The sequence below is a fragment of the Lonchura striata genome, chromosome 18, assembly GCF_050655825.1.
Source record: "Lonchura striata isolate lonStrDom1 chromosome 18, ASM5065582v1, whole genome shotgun sequence".
In the NCBI taxonomy this organism is placed as follows: Eukaryota; Metazoa; Chordata; class Aves; order Passeriformes; family Estrildidae; genus Lonchura; species Lonchura striata.
Window position 1 is genome coordinate 1,427,274 of NC_140720.1, and position 22,498 is coordinate 1,449,771.

General features: G+C 42.3%; 2 protein-coding genes across 6 annotated transcripts; one reads left to right on the forward strand and one right to left on the reverse strand.

Annotated features, from left to right (window-relative positions):
- Positions 1-2,752: 2,752 nt before the first annotated feature.
- GPS1 (G protein pathway suppressor 1) lies at positions 2,753-14,357 on the reverse strand. 5 transcript variants are annotated; one of them, XM_021534063.4, is made up of 15 exons: positions 13,952-14,011; positions 13,330-13,486; positions 11,442-11,534; positions 10,922-11,103; positions 9,976-10,140; positions 9,672-9,807; positions 9,438-9,515; positions 9,085-9,145; positions 8,623-8,708; positions 8,065-8,159; positions 6,854-6,959; positions 6,423-6,503; positions 6,156-6,293; positions 5,802-5,936; positions 4,065-5,073 (listed from the first exon to the last, which is right to left on the reverse strand). In XM_021534063.4, the coding sequence occupies exons 2-15, from the start codon at positions 13,381-13,383 to the stop codon at positions 4,999-5,001; spliced, it is 1,485 nt and encodes a 494-aa protein (XP_021389738.1). In that variant the 5' UTR covers positions 13,384-13,486; positions 13,952-14,011; the 3' UTR covers positions 4,065-4,998. The 5 variants fall into 5 exon arrangements, with proteins under 5 accessions (XP_085412601.1, XP_021389738.1, XP_021389739.1 ...); XM_085556475.1 differs by lacking the exons at positions 4,065-5,073; positions 13,330-13,486 and adding an exon at positions 2,753-3,121 and having other exon boundaries at positions 13,952-14,215; XM_021534064.4 differs by lacking the exons at positions 13,330-13,486; positions 13,952-14,011 and adding an exon at positions 14,258-14,357.
- RFNG (RFNG O-fucosylpeptide 3-beta-N-acetylglucosaminyltransferase) lies at positions 14,186-22,258 on the forward strand. Its single transcript, XM_021534067.4, has 8 exons — positions 14,186-14,623; positions 15,447-15,495; positions 16,182-16,284; positions 16,653-16,806; positions 17,842-17,930; positions 18,021-18,186; positions 19,484-19,569; positions 19,794-22,258. The coding sequence occupies exons 1-8, from the start codon at positions 14,243-14,245 to the stop codon at positions 19,858-19,860; spliced, it is 1,095 nt and encodes a 364-aa protein (XP_021389742.1). The 5' UTR covers positions 14,186-14,242; the 3' UTR covers positions 19,861-22,258.
- Positions 22,259-22,498: the final 240 nt, after the last annotated feature.

The window sequence follows — 22,498 nt, forward strand, 5'->3', positions numbered from 1 at the left end:
CCACTTACAGTTTTCCAAAAAGATCAGAAAGCTCATTCTCCTGCTCAAAGTAAAGGCAAAACAGCCAGTTCTAGCACAAGAGAACTGGGGCTGTGAGAGATTCAGCTTCTTACCCACACAGAGAGATTTTAGATCACTCCTCCCTCTCACAAATACAATCTCATCACAGAATCACCAGTGTGAAGGAACAGTCAAGGTGACTTTAGGCTCCTAAATTCAGGAAGGGCCTTACACTTGAGAGTACTAATTAGATACTTTTCCATAAAGAATTAATATTTAAGGTATATTTGTCATTCACCCCCATGCCAAGGCATTTCTTAACAAGCACAATGGAGGAATGCAGATAGACCTCATCTTGTCCACTCCTGTCCAAGTATGGCTGGATGATGCCACACTCCTGACACAGGGCTGAAAAACTGCTCAGTTTGGCACTGCAACATAGATCCACCTCTGCGCATCCAGCTACAAATCACCACACTAATGGAAGAAAGTTTCAACCTGAACTTTCACCAGGTGTGCAAGAAGACACAACCTTGCAGTTACTAAGGCAAAGCTGTCCAGATGAGCCACGGCTCACTAACCAATGCTTGTGAACTTGGAGGCCCAATTACAATATGAGCAAATCCAAACCACTTACTGTTTACACTGAGTGCACCTGTACTAACAAGGGATTACTTTCAGGCTAGGCAATATACAAATTATTCTGTTTATCTCTAATAAAAAAATTGTAGTTTGCCAGCTCAGCAAGGTCAAGGCCTATTTTGTTTCTGTTTCACAGGCCCTTAAGGAGATATACGCTATTTAATTTTCATGGAGTAGGGGGAGTAGGCAGTGCCCTGAATGTAGAATGATGATGAAAATGATGCTCAGTCTTCAGGAAAATGGATTCTCACATCTAAATTATTTTCAGAGGCACACAAGAAAAAGCTGGGGTATTTCACCGGACAAAAAAGAAAGCCAATTGCCTTTATTTAAGAAACCAGTTATGAAATGAATTATGAGAAAGATTTTTAAAAAATTTTGAAGACAAAAAGTGCATTAAAACGAAGACTGAAACTCCGAGATTTCAGCACGTATTTATGGGGTACAAACTTTTAAGTGCAGAGGGTTCACAGTTACATCGACTACAGGCACAGGGAGTACAAAGCTAGAGCTGAAGGCTTAAGAGAACTGAAACAGTAGTACCTGTAAGGTCAGGGACAAAAAGAATACCCAGCCTGATCTACCAGCTAAGCCACATTTTTCAGGTCCTGCCACTTGAGTTCTTGTTTGAATTAGACCATCTCTTGTTAATGCAGCTGTCCTTCAGTTTGTAGCTTTAGTAACTCTACCAAGGCCTAAGCTTGAATTATTTCTTTGATGTCAAAAGACTTAATTGCATTATGAATTCACCAAGCTTCTAATTAGTGAATCTTGTACATTTTCTCTTAGAGCTTGACATACCTATTAGCCAGTTTCTGTTCCCCTTTCTAAATACTTTAGCCTAATCAAGTTATCCTATGAGAAAATCTAAAGCTACACAGCAACCCTATGAAATGTTTAATGGAGTTCAGAGATCCTTAAAAACACAGAAGCCAAAATAACATTACTTTAAGTACAAAGGTCATTTGCAAAGCAGACAGTAATCCTATCCCTATTCTCTAACAGCATCAGGGGAAGCAGAAGTCAGTTCCACACCAGTTTGGTGTTTATCACCTTACTGCAAATTCACAGCTGATGAAATACCAGAGCAGTGAAACAGACTTGTCTCAGCCTCAGCTGTCACAAGCAGGTGGTATAAAAAATACTCAGAGCACTGTCCTGTGCAGCACACTGCTATCTGCTTCATAAAGAGTAATTAAGATGGCAGAAGAATCTCAAATAATCAAATTAATTTAGCTGAGACTTTAAAAGAAAAAGGAATCGGTGCTTGACAAGCACTTCCTACCAATACACAATGGGTCTTCATCAGATTAAAGTTTCCTCTTTTATTTTCCCCTGAAAGTTTATATTACATAGCACATATCAGAAATAATACCTTATTCAGTGGCAGTTTTTGGAGCTATCCAGAGGATGGAAGAATGCTGAGACCACTGCTGCAGAATAGCAGGAGAGATGCACAAATCACACCCACATGGCTTGGGGCAAAGACCAAGCTCTGTTTTTTTCTCCCTCACCCACTGACACCTTTCAGCCAAAAGCAGTACACAGATGATGCTGCACCAGCCATGGTCAATAATCACCTGTAAACAGATCTCCCCCTGCAAAACTTGGCAACATAGACCACTGTGCTGGACAAGTTCTGGGCAGATAATTACCAATCACCCCAAACTACTCTAACACAAATCTCACAGTGGCAGCTTCTACATTACCACTTAGAGTGATTGTGCTAATTAAAACTGCCTTTGCCAAAAGAACAAGGTTCTTTCCAACTATTTTTCCTTTATTCCTAGCAAAGTTATATAAAGAAAGCAGGATTTACGCTGCATGAGGAACCTGTCATGACCTACCACTGGCATTTCCTTAACAAAAAGGTGCCACACAAGTTCATTAAATCCATATGAATCTGATCATATCTTAGACACATCAACATGCTACACTACACATTCCACAAAACTTCATCCACTGAATGACCTTGGTGGTCACTGGGAATCACTGAAAATTCATTCTATGTGAGTCACTATTTTGCCATTACTTGGGAAATTACATAGAAATTTAAGAGTAATTTTTACTGGGGGAGACTGCTTATGAATGCAGTTTACCTAGAAATATATCCATACTGTGTTGTATTTTGTGGGGTTTGAGACTGGCAGGCAGTTAGGACTGAGGCAAGTGTTGGACAATGTCTAGAAGAAATGTGCCTGGACAGCTCTGACTCCCATTTACAAGATCCAAAAGCAACAGCAGCTTCTTTCACAGGTTAAAGGAGAGAGTTACATGTCAGTAATTCTCCACAAAGCATCCACGATGCCAACGTAATAAAAGAGAAATGCTCAATCACTCCCAAAGAGGCTGCAAGCACTTTTGTCTGGAGGGACAAAAACTTACCACACCTGCCAATGCTGCAGAATGGCCTCAGGCCACAGCCAGAGCTGGAAACTGCTGTTGCCACCCTGTGGGCCCCTTGTGATGCTGTTGGTGTCTGGAAGCACAGAGATTCCAGTCAGCTCAAAACACTTAGGAGTCCTGCAGCAGAAATGCTCCATCAAGGGACAGGTATAAATAAATGAAATAAAAATCCTGAAAGCGGGAGCACAGCCAGCCAACTGGCATGGTGCACTTCACTGGGATGCAAAACCATCTCCTAAAGAGCAGAGTGTAACATCTTTTCCTTATAAATAGTATCATTGGCCCATCTGGGGAAGAAAGCAAGAATGGTTGAGTATCATTTTAGCACTGAAAAGCTTTCCTTCAGCACAAACAGAAAGCATAACAGTAGTTTCCCTGCATTTCTTATAATGATGTACAGCAATTTATCCAAGGACCAAACTTGCCTTTCTCACTAAACTGGCCATCAGCGATACTCAACACCAAGTTCTTCCCTCAAAAATGGGAGAATTTTTCCATGCCAAATGTAACCAAAGACCTCGTAGAAACTACTGCTTCCATTTTCAGCACCTAAGTAATAAAAAGTATGGAAAGCCAGGAGAAACCAGTGTTGCTACAGGAATTCTGCTGTTTGAATATTCCTTCAAACTGCACTTTCTTTACAGTTCATCCAAGCTACATCTCCAACCAGATCAGAAACAAAACACAATTGCCAATTAAACATTATGAAGCTTAGCAAAAGCTCAATGGCTTGAGATCAAAAACACCTAAACTCCAACTTTTTAACACAAAATTCCAAATACTCAGAAGTTTTTTAATCCTGCTGTTTAATGCACTAGATATAACAACTTATTTTTAGAAAAAAAGCATGAACACATTAAAAGTAACATCTGTAGTCACTTGCCAGGCCAGTCACGGCTGGATCAAAATTCTCGGCTTGCTTTATGGATTAGATTAATAAAAGGCTGCAGTGACTTCAGAAAATTCAGTGCATATCTCTTTTCATGAACACAGGAAGAACACACACACACACTGGGTTGCCACCTTTGACCCCTTTATAAAAGGAAAAGCAGAATAGATGCACCTGGACAGTGGACACTAGACTGACTCTTTTTAGGGCTTCCACAAGACTTGAGTGCTGTTTTACGGCATGTATCCATTCTGCCCAAAACAACTGTCGCACATGTGGGGAAACCATCACACACTATGGCAGTAAGACTGGGCAAGCAGCAATATTTGCAAGAAGTAGAGATTTACTGCTGTGATAACACTGGACCCTAAAGCCAGGTCACACACAAGAGGGAAACACATCAGGAAACAGTTCTTTGAAAACAGAAACCAGAGGGAGGGAGAACCTGGCTGCAGGTGAACATAAAATCCTAAAATAAAGGTCTGTGACTGAATGCATGGAAGCAATGCCATGTTTTCTGGTACAGGTGAAAATTCTCCAAGAGTTTCTCAAAGGAAATCTCCTCCCCCATCAGAACTCTAGCTCCATAATCGAGAGCAATGCACTTAAAAGTTTATTTGGAAAACGGAAAGCTCAGCATTGCTCTAAATTGAGGCAATACTATCAGGCCAGCAAAATTCATCTTATATCGTGCCTGTCCATTCAACTAACTATTTTTGCAGCTTTGAAACAAGAAAACTATTAGCAGCTGAAAAACTCTCAACTCAGCATCTGTATGGATAACATGACAGCTCTTTATGGCGTGGTGGAAGGAGAGTGAATGTTTTCTAACAAAACTGAAATGATGACCCATTTACAGGGATGCTGTTTTTAAAAATAATTTCTTTTCAAGGAGAATTGAAGTTACTGGATTATTCATATTATCCACCACCAACCCTGACTCTCTCAATCCAAGCAAGAAGTGAGGGAGATAGGGACAGTTTGTGAAGCTCAGCAGTTAGTGGGTGAGACACTGGGTACAGTCCTGAGGGACCATTTCTTTTGGTAGTGCACGAAGTTTTTCACATGTTGGTGCTCATTCTGGATTGGCTGTTAGCTGGAGTGAGCTCCCCTTGGCTACCTTCCCTCGGAGGAGACTGCAACAAGACCAAAACACGTCCTAGTTAGTGATGTGTAAATATTCTGCAGCCTGCTTCCTGAGAGACAAAATAAAGCACAAGTGAAGCACAGCAGGATGGCAGCAGGGGTAGAGCATACCCCCAGGTTCATTAATGATGGTTTTGTATTAACAACTTCTACAGTTCACAAAAACATTTCCTCAAAAAGCCAAACCAGAACTTTTAAGCCACTCTTATTTACTATGTACAAGGTGCTGTTGACCCCAGAAATTGAATCCTAGCTGACATCACAGATATTAATATACTATAGAAATGAATACATTTTGTGCAGATGGCCTATCCTCCCTAAAGGTACCCTTTTCAAATTGCAATCAAGAAGGAATACTCCTAACAATGAATGCTTTTTTTACTTCCTCTGCTGAAAAGATTACTTCAAACAATCTTTATTGAGAAGGTAAAAGATATGTCTATCAAGGACTAGGCCAAAGGAGTTATTCAGAATTAACTCAATCATATAAACTTCAAAGGAGATTTTGAGCTGTACAAGCAGGTTAATCTACTGGCTAGAAACACCTGTTCTTTATATATTACGTATTTACTACTCTAAGAACTTGTCCAATTAGGAACATGATAGACTCACTCCCTTCCAGAATCTTCAATTCACCAACTTTCACAGTTTTACTAAAAAAAAAAAAAAAATTAAAATCTTAACACTGCCTTTAAGTATCTGTTTAGCACGCCCATACCTTGACATGGATCTGGTTGCGCAGGACTGCAGCTCGCAGGATCATTGCTTTGGCACGGCGCTGAAACTCTTTGCCCATCAGTAAAGACTTCTCAAAAGTTGTGCTGCGCTGATCTACATCTCGAGCATACAGAATCTGTAACCAATACAGAGAGCTGTACTGTGGGAGCTGTGCCAGGGTTCCATAGCAGGAACACAGCTAGGGCATTATGGGGCCTGAGGTCACACATAGTTCACCCCTACTGAACACACCAGGCCCAAGAGATTAATGCACCTTCCCAGTGTCTCAGGAATGGAGAGCTTCTAAGCTTAGTAAACCTGTTCGGTCTCTAATCCATGGGTGAAATGCACTCACCTTACTGTGCGAGTCTATTCTGGCATTGATCAGTCCCTCCAAGATCAGCTGAGTGAGTTCATCTTCCAGAGCAGCCACTGTAGTGTTAAAAGCAGTGGCCATCTTGCGCATGTCTGCTGACACATAGGGGCTGAAGTACTAAGAAGAAGAAGAAAAAAATATTCAGTTGCACTCTCCACCCACTAAGAAACTAGGGGAAAAGCAATTCCAAAGAAATGGCCTATCTATCTCCCTGTTTATCCACTTCTGGGATGAAAGGAAAATTACCTGGATAAGGGCACGATTTCGAATCTGGGTATAAAGTGTCCTGACATGAGGTGCAAGGTACATATCTAGCAGCAGGTTGTCCTGTACAAAAAAAATAAAGCACATCAAAAGCTGAGAGGCAATCTGGAAAAATATATTATTCCTGCATTCTGAAACATTTATGTATATACTTAAACCTTAAGAATACTATAGTACAACAAAACAATATGATAAAACAATAATGAATAAAGGAATTAGGAATATGTTTTAAATGTTTATAATTTCTCTCTACAAATAAACTGCTCCTAATTTCCATACACCACATCAGGAGACACAGCAGACAAAGAAGAGCTGAACAATTAGTATTTACTTTTGACAATCACTGCTTCTCACAAAAGGCTAGGCAAAGGGAACTTTTAGGGTCTGCTCTGCACTGCTGTCCTGCAACTCACCTTCATCTCATCCAGCATCTTCAGACATGAAGCATACTTAGATTCATAAAACTTGAAGATGATGTCACGAACCTGTGGCTCCAGCTCCAAAAACAATTTGAAGGAGCTACAGATAAAGATGGCAGTGATCAGATATTGGAACCTGCCACTTAAATACCCCATAACCTCATCACTCCAAGTCAAAAAGTTAAAAACTCTCACTAACATTTGAAGATTCCAAGAATTTACCCTCTAACAGATCAGACAGCCCATTTTCACCAGGGCTGAGAGCCTGGAACACAGAGAGATAGAGCACAGCATCAGAGCTGTGATGAAGGAGGACAAAAGACTTTTGACAAACAAAGTAGTAGAAGTGTTTGTCCACACAGAACAAAATCATGAATGTGAATAGGTCAAAATCAGGATACACCACTAGCAAACAAATGCCATACTGTAGTCTGTGCTGGCCAGCTTTGTGTCTGCTTGGAAAGCACAGCCCTCTTTAAGTATAGAATGCCACTGACAAGCCGAGCATGCCAATTTCTCAGAGGAACAAGCTATTGTGAGTGAGGTAAATCTTAGGGTTGTACACTTTTACTCAGCACACTCCCAGTTCACCATCACAGGTTTTTACACCTTGGGATCTTAACCGACATATCAGCTCATAAAAAAGGGTAACAACCCCTTTTCCACAACAATTTAAGATTACTGCTTCTGTACATCCAGCTGATAGAAATTTGGTGCATTGCAATTCAATCTATGACACTCAATATCCACTTTCTTCCCAAGACTACAAATCTCTTAACCTTCTGTATGTCATAGTTAGATTACACTGCAAGGTGTACTAATAATTACTAAATAGTTTTAACGATTAACATATACCAGAACACGGGACAACACGAAGGCAAATTCTCCCAACAGCTGCCTTCAACAGAGGACTGTGTCCCTTGATTTAGTATCTGATATGAAGTACTGATGGAGACAGACAACTGGGCTATGCAGATGCTGGATTTAACCTGGGCAGGAAACTTAAACTAAGAAAATTTCACCTGTGATTAACCAATGTGTTCTGTACAGTGAAACAACACTTAATGCTAAAGTCAAATTAAGGCTCAGTGATTCTTTCTTTCCTGTATGAGAAAAACTCCTGCCAGAATCCACTCTTAACCAAAGAAGTCCCATGTTCCAAAAGATGTCCAGTACATACAAACATCACTCAAGGCATCACTCACCTACTGGAGATAACATTTCGTTGCAGTTCCTGACGGTCAAATGTAGCAAGGGCACAGAGCCCACCATACACAGCCACATTGCTGGGAGATAACAGCTACAGAGAGAGGGTGAGACAGAGAGCAATCCGTCACTGACTATCAAAATGGCCTAAGGGTGGCATTGACTCTTCTACCCCAGGCCTTTCTTTCAAGTAGTGACAAGATTAGTCCTTATCAAATACAGTGGAAACACTCAGCTTGCTCTCACCCAGTGTGTGGGGTGACAGGGCCAGAGCAGTAACACTGCTAAGAGAGCTGACATCAGTTTCAGGAGGTTTTGTTTGATTGAGCAACACAGAATTATACATCTCACAGGTAATTCTTATGTGATCTAGAATAGAACACTTAGAGAAGCCAAGAACAGAGACTTAAAAAAACCAAAACCAGACCAACCAACCAGCACTGTTCACAGCACCACCAAACTACAAGAATAACTACAAAATCTGAATTTTACAACCTAATACTTAGAATAACTGCATCCCCTCCAAGACCTGCACACAGCTCCCTCTTGGTCCTCACCTCAGGGAAATCACAGTGATCGAATGATGCCAACAAGAAGCACTTTGCTGCCTGTTTGTACTTCCGGGCAGCTAGTTCGGCCAAGCCTAGGAACCAGAAAAAGTCAGTCCTTTTTTATGGCAGTATACAAATTAGGGAAAATTGAAAATTCTAGGGAACAGGAAAGGCCCCCACATGGTTGCTAGTGCCTTCACTTAGTGAAGTAAAACAAGATCTTCAGACTGTACAAGCATCCTTTGAACTAACACTCACACAGGTATCCTCTCTGAAGAATCTCAGGGAGAAGAAAGAGATGGCAAAAACCAGCAGTTCTATCTCACCCGCTTAATTAAATTTGGCATGTCTGGTATGGAAATACAAAGTCTGTCAAATATGAGAGAAAAAATAAACCCAAGAGCCCTACGGACAGCTAACAGGTAGAAAGACAGGCAAACCATACAGGAAGCTGAAGGACTCACTCACCTGCTGCACATTTCAGTTTGGTGAGAATTGCTTGTGTCTGGCTATCTCTTTCTCCTCTTTGCTAAAGCATAAAACAAAGCAGTAGTGAGAAAGCAGTATGAAAGCTATTTTACTTACAACTGTCCCCAGGATATTTCACCCTGATAATCAACTTGGCAAGATGACTTAATCTTATTTGTCTTGGGAAATATGGCAAAACTGAAGATGGGAAGTATTCATTTTTACCCTAAGTCAGATTTTGAACACATATATCATGAGAGAAGACATAACAGGGGAAAGGAAGAAATCACTTTACAAATTTGGAAACAGAAAACAAAGATAAAATTTATGCAAGTTAAAGAGCAGGAGCTTACTTCTGCAATTTCTGGTGTAGACTCAGCCTTGCTTACATAGCTCAAAACATGAGACCAATTCTGGAGGTAGACACTGACCTGTAGAGAGCCAGAAACAGTGTGGTGCAAGCATGGATAAATGACGCTCCTCTTAGATAAGCCGCATCACTGCGGACAGAAGAGCCAAGTATGGGGGGCAACTTCACAGCAGGTATCACAAAGACACCAGGTACCTTTTCCTGCAAATCCTCCTACCTTGATAACATTGAGACACATGTTGATGACATGTTTAGCACTGGTGCAGTAATCACGGGCTCGTGAGTAACACTTGAGAGCATTGCTGAGGTCTCCACAGTCCAGGTAATGATCACCTAAATCATCGTGGCCTCTCCTGGAGGATGGGAATTAAAACATCAATGAACTGTATGCTCAGAAAGGGACAAAGGCAGTTTGTTCTAAACAAGTAACTCAACACACTGACCCAAGGGCATATCCCATGTTAAGTGCATGGAGGAACAAAATGCTCTTCCTTGCTCCAGTAGAGCCTTTTGCATCTCACCTGATACTCTCCTTGATGGAGTTCCCTTTGTAATTTTTTAAATCTGTATCAAGTTTCTCCAGTTTAAGAAGAGCTTTTTTGCGTGTAGCTTCAACCCAAGCTGTGTCAAGAGGAGGGGGTTCAATTCCACTATCAGGGACAGCATCAGGTGTATTTTGCAGTTCTCTGAAAGAGAAGCATTTGAATAAGGCTGAATACATTTCAAAACAGAAGTCTGCTAAGTGCCTGGCAACGTTACCCTAACAAACAGTACTGTATACACAAAACAGACCAAAGAGAAAATAAGGGTAATGGGGAAAAAGAAACATATTGCTAAAACATCCAGTGCAAACAGTAACACAAGCATCACAGATGTATACAAATACTTCACAAAATTATCCTAATGATCTTAGGATAAACATACTGTCAAACACAGGGTAAAGACTCCCCATGCAAAACAGACAAGAAATCATTAAATAAGCATAGCAACAAAAATAATGCAAAAATGGGAAGCATGGATAGAAAAGTGAGATATCAAAGGTTATCCTTAGCAGCAAACCTGTTTTTAGAGCAGGGGGGAGAAAGGAAACAACAAACCAAAACAAGGCAAAGACTTAGATTAGGTATTAACTTATGAAAACAAAGCATCTAGAATAAGTCTCCATAATCTACCTCAGGAAAAACAAATATGTTCATTAATATTTGAGGCAGTTGCAAGGACTAAACTCACCTCAATATCTACCTGCAGCTTTTTAAAGCACAAAGATTTCAGAACGAGATAATGCCTTCCGTGCTCTATCTTTTAATAAAGCATGAACACACATTTTGCTGCTATTAAATTCTAAGGGCAAAGACAATTTGTGTAAGGTACACGCTGGTATTACATTACATGCAAAGTCCTCCACTGCAGCACATCACTTTTAACTCTGCCAAGAAAGTTCCCCAGGTTCCCATGGTCTCTTAGTACCTCGTGGCCTCAGACAGCTTTCTGTGGATTTCTTCATACACATCAACATTAAAAGTTCTCTGGACAAATGACAAAGCCATCTTGAGAGCTTCCACCCGCAGCTGTGGGCAGTGATCAGCAATGAACTGCAGCCGTTCGATTCGCATCAGCCCACTGTAGCTGGACGCGTACTGCTCCAAATCCTGCCAATAAAATCTGGCCTCAGAAGGTGAAAATGGACACAATAAATCAGGCTACTACACTGCAACCTGCACAGCTTTTCCTGCAGACCTGACCCCCTCAAGGAGGGCAAAACAACTCAAAAATCAGTAAGATCAGTCCCTGTCTGCTTTCTTCAAACATTACTAATTTCCTCAGAAATATGGTCTACATTACAATTTACTGTTTTAAAATTTCAGTTGTGATGCTTTTGTGGTTAAAACTAATCAGCTTTAAGACTTTTCAGAACAGATTTTCTCAAAAATCTTAAAGGAAAAGACCATACACAAGAAATGTATCCACAGCCCTCAGCAGCACGTACCAACGTGGGGTTCTCCACCACATAGTTAATATCAGGTGAATTTTGCTGATCTTCTTGTGGATCTACGTCAATCTGCATGGGCTCCACTGCACCCTAAAACAGTAAAACAAGGTCAAAAGCAGCTTATTATATTTGAGCAGGAAATAAATATGTTATTCAATCTATTAAGGACTTGCTTAAATACATGTTAAATATTAAAAATGAAAAAGCACTCCTCAGTCTTTTGATATGCTTAGGATTTTTCTCTAGCAACACCACCAGTCAGCCTGACGCTTGGTCTAATGCAATCAGCAGCATAGATTAGCATGGTAAATTATCAAGCGAAAAAATGAAGAGGTCAATAAATCTGACTCTACAAAGTATGTGAGGTATGTATATGCATTCCAGTTATCTTCTCTGAGCAACAGCAGATCAAGAGTTCCAAAAGGCAAAATGTACAAAAAAAACTCACCACAACCTTTCAAAATTGCTTTAATGCTTAGAAATAGCATTTGGGAATGGGGTGGGGGGAAGAGGCAAAAACCATTACACTTTTTAGAAGTATTAAAAACCATAAAGAACAGAATGCAGAATGACAAATTCAGACTTCCCAACATAGCAAGGAACAGTTTGTCTGCACTGCAGGGATCTGCCATTAGTCAAACTATCTTACTAGAGTTTTTGAGTTCAATTGCTCAGATAGAGCCTCTTTTGGAGAAACAAGAGAATTTTATTCTCCCAGTATATTCTGCACTGCTTTGAGCCAAAAGGACTCACACCAATGCAGTGACTTCAGCACAGCTGCATTGCCACAGCCCCTGCATGTACTCCAGGTAAGAGCAGTTTGTATCCCATTTCACAAACTAACTGGTCTGCTGGCACAAAATTCTTTGTCTCCTCCTAGTCAAAGAGTGCTGAACAGTCCTCCGAGGAATTACTGTGAGGAAATAAAGTGAGGAAAATTTAGCAGACTGTCTTCTTATAAAATGCTGATTTTGTACATATATTATATAAACTTAATTTAGTGTAAATCGCAAAAGTGGATCTCACAAAAGACAGACATGCTAACCACCTTTTCCCCATTCCCCATCTGATTACTTCCATATTTTTACTGACTTTACTGTCTGTTGAGAAATCAAAGATTGAGGTTTTTTTGGACTGGGTTGATTGTTTGTTTGGGTTTTTCTGTGAGAAGGAATAGGGCAGATTCAGATTTCCTATCTCTAAAAATTACACTCAGCCACAGTCTGGCGGTCTTATTCTTTCACAAACTGATACACATAAAATACATATCTCACCACTGAAATTGCCCAAAATCTGAAGTAAAAGCAAGTGAAGCACAAAACATTTGTTTCCTAGTTTACTAACCTTTCCATGAAGGAAAAAGAGGGAGGGCACAGAGGAAATTTTGATTGTCTAGATCACCCCTCAGGTAAACTGTGCATAAAAACAGGTAATTCACCATATGCTGAGACCATTACTTTTTCCACTTTTATCTACCTTCTATCTTTTCTTATATCACAAACACTAAGTGCCAAGGTTAGTTTGTTTAGGCTGTGCTTGCCTACCATAGTAAAAACTCAATTACAGACTCCTTAGAACATCATTACAAAGGTAACTGTAATTCCAGCTGGTGAGAGAGAACAATCTGTGTCTTGATGCGCTGAGAGTCTACAGTCTACATTTCTCCCTGAACTCCCAGACAAGGAAAAACACAAGTGGGCTGAAAGTCCTAGCAGGACAAGCAAACTCAAACATTTTCAAGCTCTTTATTTTGAAAGGAAAATGCAAGGTTGACTTAAAAACTACTCACAGAACAAATAATAAACAACCATTCCCCAAAATTTCCTGAGCCCCAACGGGTACTTCATTGAGGGTACCTCACCAAGCCTCACACAAGCAGACATACTGGTGTCTGAGCTGAAGTCGCCTGGAATAGGAAGTCGGCAGGAATAGGTGTCATCTGCTGCTGGACGGGGTGCAGTAGAGGACTGTCACTAACGAAGAAGCTGAGCGGGATGCTGAACTGTCCCTCATCCTCTCCTCACTGTCCAAAATCCCGTGCCCTAAGGCAGATATGCTACTGCTAAAACTTGCAAAGGATAGCCTTCCGCGGTACCTAGTGTCACCGACCCACTCGGCGCTCCTGAGACTTCCAGCTCCTTCTCACTGGCCATATCACCAAACCCTCGGCGACCACTGCAGCCCTGCCTGCGGCACGTGCACCGCGGGAAGCAAACACGGGGCCACCGCAGCGGCGGGGACGCCACGGGTGCCGGAGGACGTTCGGCGGAGCACTGCTCCTCGCGAACGGCGGCGGAAACGACACAGACCCGACAAAAGGGCGAGCGAGGGCTCAAGGCCAGCCGATAGTCGCTCCCTCTCCGTGGAGCCCAAGGAGAAGGCCGCACGGCGCCTCCGGAGACCGCGGTCGACCAGGGGTCTGAGACCCCGCGTGGGAGGGACGCGAAACGCGGAGAAACGCGGCGAGGCCAGACGGGCCGGGCCGGCGGGACACAGCTGCCCCATACCTGCAGGTTAAAGACCTGGACGGGCAGCGGCATCCTCCCCTCACGCCGCCGCTTCCGGCCGCCCGCCCCGCCCGCTCCGCTTCCATTTCCGTTTCCGGGCCCCGCGTCGCGGCGAGGCCGCGGCCGACAGGTGAAGCTCTTAAAGGGGCCGCGGCCCCGCTCGGCCCCGCGGCGGCGGCGGCGGCTCCTTGACGACCTTCGGGCGCTCCCTCCGCGGAGCCGCCGCCACCTCCCAGAGTGCGGGGCCATGAGGTGGCCGCACCCTGCGGCGGGAGCCCACGGGGCTGCAGCATGAACGGTCCTTGCCTGGGGCTGCGCAGGGCCGGAGTTCTGCTGTCCCTGGGCGCCGCCGCCCTCCTGCTGTTGCTGCTGCCGCGGGGGCAGCGCCCCGCCGTGCCCCGCCCGCCGCCCGCCGCCGGGCCCAGCGCGCCCCCGCCGGCCCGCGCGCTCCCCGCGCGCTCTGCCGGAGCGCCGCGCGGCGGGCCCGGGGCCGGCGGCCTCGCGGACAGCGCGCAGCTTGTGCGGAGGGGCCGCCTCGGGACTGCCGGCAGCTCGGCCAGGGAGAGCCTAGAGCTGAAGGACATCTTCATTGCGGTGAAGACCACGAGGAAGTACCATAAGAGCCGGCTGGACTTGCTCCTCCAAACCTGGATCTCCCAGGCGAGGAGACAGGTGAGAGACTTTGCTAGGGGGCAGGGGTAGCTGGGAGCCTCGGCCCTGTGCTTTACAGGGCACCTTCTGCACTCTTGCGGAGTTTTTCTTCCTTATGTTAAAAGAGGCTTTCTTTTTAAGACGGTGGAAAGTCGTTTTATATAAACGGTTGGTGTGAACATGCTTCCAGAAGAGTTCGTTGTTGATTAGCCAGTTACCTGCAATATGGGATCGGTAGTCCAAGCAGACATAGTTTGCTGATTTTTGTATGACTGTAAAAAGTGCTTTTATGATAGCAAAAGATTCCTGGTGCATTTAAGCCGATATTTTGGACTAAGTACTTAAGGTTTTCTGTAGAACATAAAATTTGTTCCCTTGTTTCAAAATTTTAGTCTGTTCAAGTATATTAATGGGCTTTTATCCAGTAGTTGGAATAAGACTGTGTTAACAACCTGCCACTTCCCACCTTGACTTGCATTCTTTCTTTATCTGCTTGGCAGCTGTGGATGATTCATAGCCAGAGAGAGGAGGTAGTACCAAAAAAGACCAAAATTCTTTCTGTCTGGAAATTGGTTGTCTGTACCGTGAGACAAGGAGGGTAAAATACAGCCTTCTTTATTGAAATTACATTCTTCTAGTTTGTAATGGAAACAATGTAATAACTAAAGCAGGGATTGAAGTTGCTGGGGGGGGTCTCTGCACCCCTACTCCCTCCCCCATTCCAGTGGCTACTGTGAAACAAACTACCAAGAGAGACAAAATACTCTGAATTCTGAAACTGAGCAAATTTAGAATTAGAATCTGAAGTCCTTAAATGTGGACACACCATTTTTGTCTCCCACAGACATTTATATTCACGGACTGGGAGGATCAGGAGCTACGCCTGAAAGCAGGTGAGTTGTGTAGCAGCACAGGTGCATGCTGTCTGTTATAACTAGCATTCATCAGAATTGCTTTTGCAAGGTGTGTGCACTTAGTAGAAGAATCATGCAAGGCTCTGCCTATGCAGTCATGTCCTCAATGGACAGCTTGAGTGATGAAATTGAATTCATCAAATACACCCAAAATATCCAAAAATACTGAATATCCCCAAAATATCCCAAAAAATTCAGAGTTTTGTTTCTTTTGTACTTTCTACAGAAGTCCTTATTTTGTGCTGTACAAGCAATTGGGGAAGTTAAGATGGAGAAAATAGAGAAAATTTCTCTCTAATTGCCACCTGGACAAGATGCCTGTAACTTCCAGAATACTGGGCTCACTTTTGCATCCCTTTTCTTCTTGTTAGTAAGCTTAAGCTTATGTGGTCCAAAGTTACAGTAGGTATTTCTTTTGCACACATCTTGTGACACTATCTATATACTCTCGCTTGTTTCTATGCATTCACACAATTTTATGACCTCTGCAGTTTGCATGCCAGATGGGTAACCTGTGAGCCCTGCCTATCCTGCAGTTTCTTCTCCATGTGTGCACCATGTGCACCTCAGATGTACAGTATTAGTCCCAAGTGTGTACTTCTTTTGTAGTCTTTTTGACTACACATGCTTCTCAGACCTGAAAGGGCTGATTTTTATTCTTCTAGGGGATCATATGATCAACACCAACTGTTCCGCTGTCCATACCCGGCAAGCTCTCTGCTGCAAGATGTCTGTGGAATATGATAAATTCCTGGAATCTGGGCAAAAGTAAGTGAAACACATTGTTCTAATTGACTTTGTTTCTTCCAGTTCTGTGCTTACAGGAAACTTGAGTAATCATCTCTGTTCCAGTAAGGAATGTAGTATTAGCTAAAATGTAGGGATGAGTGCAGGAAAGGGAGGACAGCATGAAACAGTATTTGTAAACAAGCATCATCTGAAAGGTGGAAAGGAGGAGGTTATTAATTTCAGCCTCTTTGAAGATTTAGCATCTGTAGATGCTTTCATGTTTCCTATTCTGTAATTTGGGACAATAAGAAATATTTTCTGCTGCAAGGCTGAAAGACTATGACTCAGTTGTAAACCTATAACTCATGTCTTTGTCCCTATAACTTTTTGCTTTGTTTTGTTTGAAGATGGTTTTGCCATGTGGACGATGACAACTATGTGAACCCTCGGACTCTCCTACATCTGCTGTCTGCCTTCTCACACAGCCAGGATGTGTATGTGGGGCGACCGAGTCTGGACCATCCCATTGAAGCAGCTGACCATGTCCAAAGTGATGGATCAGTAAGTAAAGTTTTTCAATTTATCTGAGAGACATCCCAATCTTCCAAGCCTTTAAAACCTTGACAATTCATAGGATTCTCCCCCTAAACCCAAATGAACCTGGTGATGGTCATTTGCAGAGGCAGGATGCTGGGTTAAATGCACCTTCAGTCCAATGTTGTATGCATATGTATGCACAATGGAGGTTGTCTCCTGGATGGCTGTTTCTGTTCCTTCTGTTCCTGATCACACATGCTGTGATCTCCCTCACACTGAGCTTAGTAGGGCCTCCCCACCTTGACTCTTATTTTTCCTTTAGTAGTTTTTGGGGGCTGTGTTCCTTATTTTAGGACTTGGGAGTTTGGATGGGAGTTCAAGGGGGTTTTTTATTTGTTTTGAATGCAGTTTCACACACATTGTCATCATCTTGAACCAACTTGTCACATGGGTGACAGAAGCTTTCTGGATAGATAACCATTTTATATTGTAAATGCTTTACTAGGTTTCCAAGAACCAGGAGCAAACATATCTCAATCATAAGATACATGTGCTAAGGAAAAAATACTAACCAGGTCACCTGCACTAGCAGGTGTCTTTAAAGATACATCAATCCGCTGGCCAAAACTTCAGTTATAAAACAGCTTGTTAGGGAAGACTCTGCACAACAAAATTGGCTCCACGTCCAACGAGACTATCATATATATATATGGACCACCTTTGACATCCTCAGTAACACCGAGCTGGCTATGACCCTTAGTTAAAATGAATAGGGGACAGATGTAATTGTCTGGGAGTCTACCATTTCCCATTTTATGTGTGCTACCTCCCTTATGCTAATTTGATGGTTCACCTGCTGTCTACTTCATAGATAGTTTCATTTGAGAGAACAGCTAGCTGCTTTCAGCAGCCTAAACAAATAGGACTTCATCTGTAGCCTTGTTCTGACTCATATGTGGTATCAAATAGAACTTTGATTTCCTTTCCCTGCCCATCCAAATGCAAAAAGATGGATTATCAGTAACTGCTCTGTGTGTGTTTTTCCTTTTTGCTCTTCAGAAGACAACTGTGAAATTCTGGTTTGCCACAGGTGGAGCTGGGTTCTGTATCAGCCGAGGTCTTGCCCTGAAGATGAGTCCTTGGGCCAGGTAAGCATTGTTCCTAGCTGAGCTCCATCAATACATGTTTGGGAGGCTTTAAAACCTATTTTAGCTTGTCTCCTGTGCTCTCTGTCACAGCCTGGGCAATTTCATCAGTACTGCAGAAAGAGTACGTCTTCCTGATGACTGCACTATTGGCTACATCATCGAAGGGCTGCTGGAGGTAAAGCTGTTGCACAGCCCACTGTTCCATTCCCACCTGGAAAATCTGCAAAGACTTCAAGGCGAGTCTGTGCTGCAGCAGGTAGGGCTATGCCTCATATCCTGTGTTTATTACACCTCAGTCTGATCAGAAAGAAGACACTGCATAGACTTAGCATTCTTCAGCAAAGGATATCTACAGATTCATTTAGAGCTGTATCCTGCTCAATCCCTTCATTTAGATGAAAAGCACAGTTTCACCCTAACCAACTAGGTCATATAGCTGAACCCTCCTTTGAGGGCACATTATGCTACATGAAGCCTAGGTAGGGTGTACCCCATCTCTTCCTAAACATGGATTTTTTTGCATGTAGCAGAAAGAGTAGAAATCTGCTAAACAGTGTTCCTGGTTTTGCCTAACAAAGTTTCTATCTTAACTCATGCTGTTCTGAAAGGCAGCTATATAAGTACTTGACATAATTAAATGTTTTATCACTTTAAAGAACAATTTGTATGAATCTCAAGAAACTTAAAAGTTGCTTCTGAAAAATGAAGTTGCTTTTTAATTGCTGGGATACATTTTACCTCCCTGGCAGCAGGTGGAGCCACAAGGCCATCCAGCAGTGTTGCCTGCATCACATTGCTTGGCACCATAAGTAAACACGAGTGTGGTTTTGCCCCTGCATGCTGGGTGGTTATATTTTTCTGGCAATTGTATTAGGCAGCAGAAATGTGTGCTTGGGGCCAAATTCCACCGTGATGTCATCTCCCTTCATGTTAGTGAATTTGACTGCAGCATGAATACATTGTTTCACTGGTTATCATTGGTTCCATGATGAAGACAGCTAACCCAAAACCCAGGAAATGTACAATTATAAAGAAAAGGTAAGTCTTCTTATACCTGACACCTGAAAAATTCTTCATGCAACGCTTGTGTGGAGGAACCTGGGGTTCCAAAGATATAAATTTTGTTTCAGATTTGAAACATGACAATCCTTTCCATGCTACTTAATATGCAAATATTTATATTTTCCCCCTGTGCTAAAATATTGCTATTGCAAACTTACGGCAATATCTGGTAAGGATGAATGTGTCATTTAGTGAAGGTACAAACAGTAGCAGAATTTATGTCCTTACAAAGTTTACAATTGAAACTCATCTTGTCCTTCAGGGCAATGCAACTTTCAGATCTTCTGTGTATTCTCCCATGTTGCCCTTAGTGCCATTCAGCGCCAATGTTGCTTATGTCACAGCTAACCACTGTCCTCCAAATGTGATCCGTGTTCAGATCAGACAGTATCTTTGGAGACTTTCTTGGTACTTTGTTAATAACCCTGCTATGTCCACTCTGATTTTCTGCATTAGTGTTGCAAGTCTTGAATGTTTACTTGTTTTTCCAGGTAACCCTGAGTTACGGTGACCCTGAGAACAAACACAATGTCGTGAGTGTGGGAGGAGTGTTTGGCCTTCAGCAAGATCCAACCCGGTTAGTATCCACTTCCAAAACAACATCTCCTATCATGTTCATGTTTGTCATCTGTAAGATGATCAGACCCAGTAATGGGGTTATTTTCTTATGTCAGCTCATTGCCAAAAGCAGGTAGAGCCACCCCCTGCTCCATCAGAGTGCTGCACTTTCAGTGCTAGTATGTTCCATGTATGGAGAATTCCAATCTAATGCTGTCTCTTTTTCTTTCTTTTTTAATACAGATTTAAATCTGTTCATTGTCTGCTTTATCCTGACACTATTTGGTGCCCTGCTAAGAAGATGTCATAATTCTTGACCAGCCACTGATACCTATGTCTTACCTAGTTTGCATAAGGCAGGAGTTGCAGAGTTTTTTGGTGGTTTTATTCTTCTTCTGGGAGACAACCAGTGGTATCTACAAAGGAGGTAGCAGACTCTGTTTAGAAAAGCAATAAGGTGTGGTTTGTTCAGCTGCAGCCTGGGACATTCCAAGAAGCATCTTTGTTCTTTTGTCTGTGGCTCTTCATAAGATGACCACAGTCCTGTGTGTATGAGTCACTTTATACTTTCATCTGATGGCATGTGAACCTGTGCTTGGGCACATCTGAGGCAAATGCAGTACGGGGAGTGAGAGTGGTTTTACTACCCTTAGGGGTTATTAGAAGCCACTGTATTGAAGCTGGAGTGCAAGAGCAGACTGTAGTCCCCATGGTGACAAGAAAGGGGAAGTTTTCACTCATCTTTCTTGGGAACAGAACTATTTAAGAGCTTCTGTGGCCTGACAGATGAAAACTGCAGTGGGATAGAATACAGAAATTGTGGAATCACTAGGGTAAACAAGGCTGAAAGCCTTTGTCATGAGAAAACCCTGTGTGAGGGTAAGCTTACTCAAGACTAGATGAGTTGCTTACAATGTACATTCTCCCCTGTCATCCATGTGTACCTCCTGTGGAGGTAATTGTGGGACCTGGCTCCCATGCCAACTGCCTTGCAATGGTTGATGATTATGATCTATTCCCTTGATATTTGATACTGAAAAAATATTTGCCTTACAAGATGGTAATTGTTCCTCCTACTTGGCTAGTAGTTGGTCACATGAGCTGGAGAAGCTTGTGCTGGCAAAACATGCCCTGTTTCTGAAGCAGTGTGAGAAGGGAGAAATGCTAGATAGCTGCAATGCTCTGAGGAGAGTTTTGATGGTATCATTTGAGGACCTTTAATTGTATTAACATGGTTACTCCAGCTTCTTCAGATAATCTTTTAATTACCATAAAGTCAAGATTAGTATTTGTTTTTCCTCCTTAATATTTCAACAAGTAGCTCATGCAGTCACTACAAGGAGATTGCACACTCACAAGCAGAAGTACAGTGCTCTAGCAGTATCATCTGCTGCTTTTTAAAGAAAGTAAACTTAGTTTTTAAAGTGGAAGGAGTAGGGCTCCATATGTTCACTTTTTTGTTAGCCCAGACTCTGGCCATGTGCAAACCCTACCTGATCTGTAGAATACCTTAAAAAATATATACCTTTGCAAAATCACTGTTTACTCTTATAAAAAAGACTTGCTGGTTTAGTGCTAGAGTTTGAGGCCAAATTAAGGGAAGAATAATAGAATGCCATTGTATGATCTGGAGCTGTGATTATTGACTTGATTGTGGACCTAGCAGAAGTTTCAGGTTTCTAAATGGCTGCACTCAGCTGTACTGTGAGGTTCGCCTAATTATTTAACTTCCTGGCAAATGCCTGTAGGGTATTCAAGTATGCCACTTAACACAGGGGTCAGCCTCCTCAAATATACCGTGTTCCCTGCAACCTTTCAGTGTTTACCTCAGTATATTGTCCTCTGCATGATTTTAGGTAGCTCTACTGAGGAGTAAACAAGCTGACTCCTACTTACTACAGTCCTGCAGCTCATTCTTGTATTTCTCCTTTCTATCGTGTGTACTAAGGTACACATGAGGTATGGAAATAGGAAAGCTACAGGGAGCTGGATCAAAGCCCAGCTAGCACACTGGCTGTTCCATAATGGGCTGTCAGTGTTACAGGTGTGCCTCCCATAGAAAACAGAGGAGGATTTGTGGCATAGTAGGTTCTACCTCTTTATTAGATCTTCTGCTAACTAGAATTGAGATATCCTCTGGTTTAATTATTTGTCATTAATAGTTCTGGAGATTCCTTGTATCCATATTTTTTTTTTTTAAAGCACTTGTTAGGTTCTTGGTTTTAAAGTCCTGTAACAGAAAACTGAAACTTCATGAGCTCTTGAGGTGATTTTGTCTTCAAGCACTGCTTCTGAACTCTTCTGTTGGAAATCTTCTTCCCCTTCCACTGGAAGCAGCCTTTTGTAAGATGACAGAGACAAAGCTAGGACTGGGCAGCAATGGTGGCAAACTGCAGTTAAAAGAAATTACAACACTTTATATTGATGACAGCAAAACTAAATGGTGTAAGTTTCACACTGTGGTCACTGGTCACACTAGGTATGCCAAAGAGGCAAGTGCCCTCAAAGCTGGAAGCGTATTTATGGAACTTAAAAAGGGCCATGTTCTGCAGGGCAACAGGGGAACCTCAGTGTGCTTAGGTTTGTTCCAAGGTTTCTTGTGTTGAGAATGCAGTAAGCCGTGTGGATCTATCAGGATGCAGCCTTTTTATCAAACTACTTTTCATATATAAAGTGACTCTATAAAATAAATATTTAAATATGACAAAGGCTGTGTTTTGTCATATTTCTTCACATGTGCTCTGTATCAAAAATGAACCATAAACCCACTAATCCAGAAAATTATGCCTGTCAGACTCATGTGATGCCAAGGGCCAAAAAGCAAGTAAGCTCAATGACAGATGTGGAGAATAGAGATGGATTAGAATAATCCCTGCAGCTGCTTCTTAACAGAGTACAGTCAAGGAATTGAGATAATGAAGATTTTAATTATCATCTTCAGCAGCAAC

What these genes read in the sequence shown, in the direction of transcription:
- GPS1 (XM_085556473.1), bottom strand. Translation starts at nt 14,200, where the DNA reads ATGGCCCCGCACTCTGGGAGGTGGCGGCGGCTCCGCGGAGGGAGCGCC. An exon ending in TGGTGGAGAACCCCACGTTG is followed by an intron (nt 11,104 to 11,441) that starts GTACGTGCTGCT and finishes TTTTATTGGCAG; the next exon opens with GATTTGGAGCAGTACGCGTC. An exon ending in GCAACCAGATCCATGTCAAG is followed by an intron (nt 5,074 to 5,801) that starts GTATGGGCGTGC and finishes GTCTTGTTGCAG; the next exon opens with TCTCCTCCGAGGGAAGGTAG.
- RFNG (XM_021534067.4), top strand. Translation starts at nt 14,243, where the DNA reads ATGAACGGTCCTTGCCTGGGGCTGCGCAGGGCCGGAGTTCTGCTGTCC. An exon ending in AAGATGAGTCCTTGGGCCAG is followed by an intron (nt 17,931 to 18,020) that starts GTAAGCATTGTT and finishes TCTCTGTCACAG; the next exon opens with CCTGGGCAATTTCATCAGTA. An exon ending in CTTCAGCAAGATCCAACCCG is followed by an intron (nt 19,570 to 19,793) that starts GTTAGTATCCAC and finishes TTTTTAATACAG; the next exon opens with ATTTAAATCTGTTCATTGTC.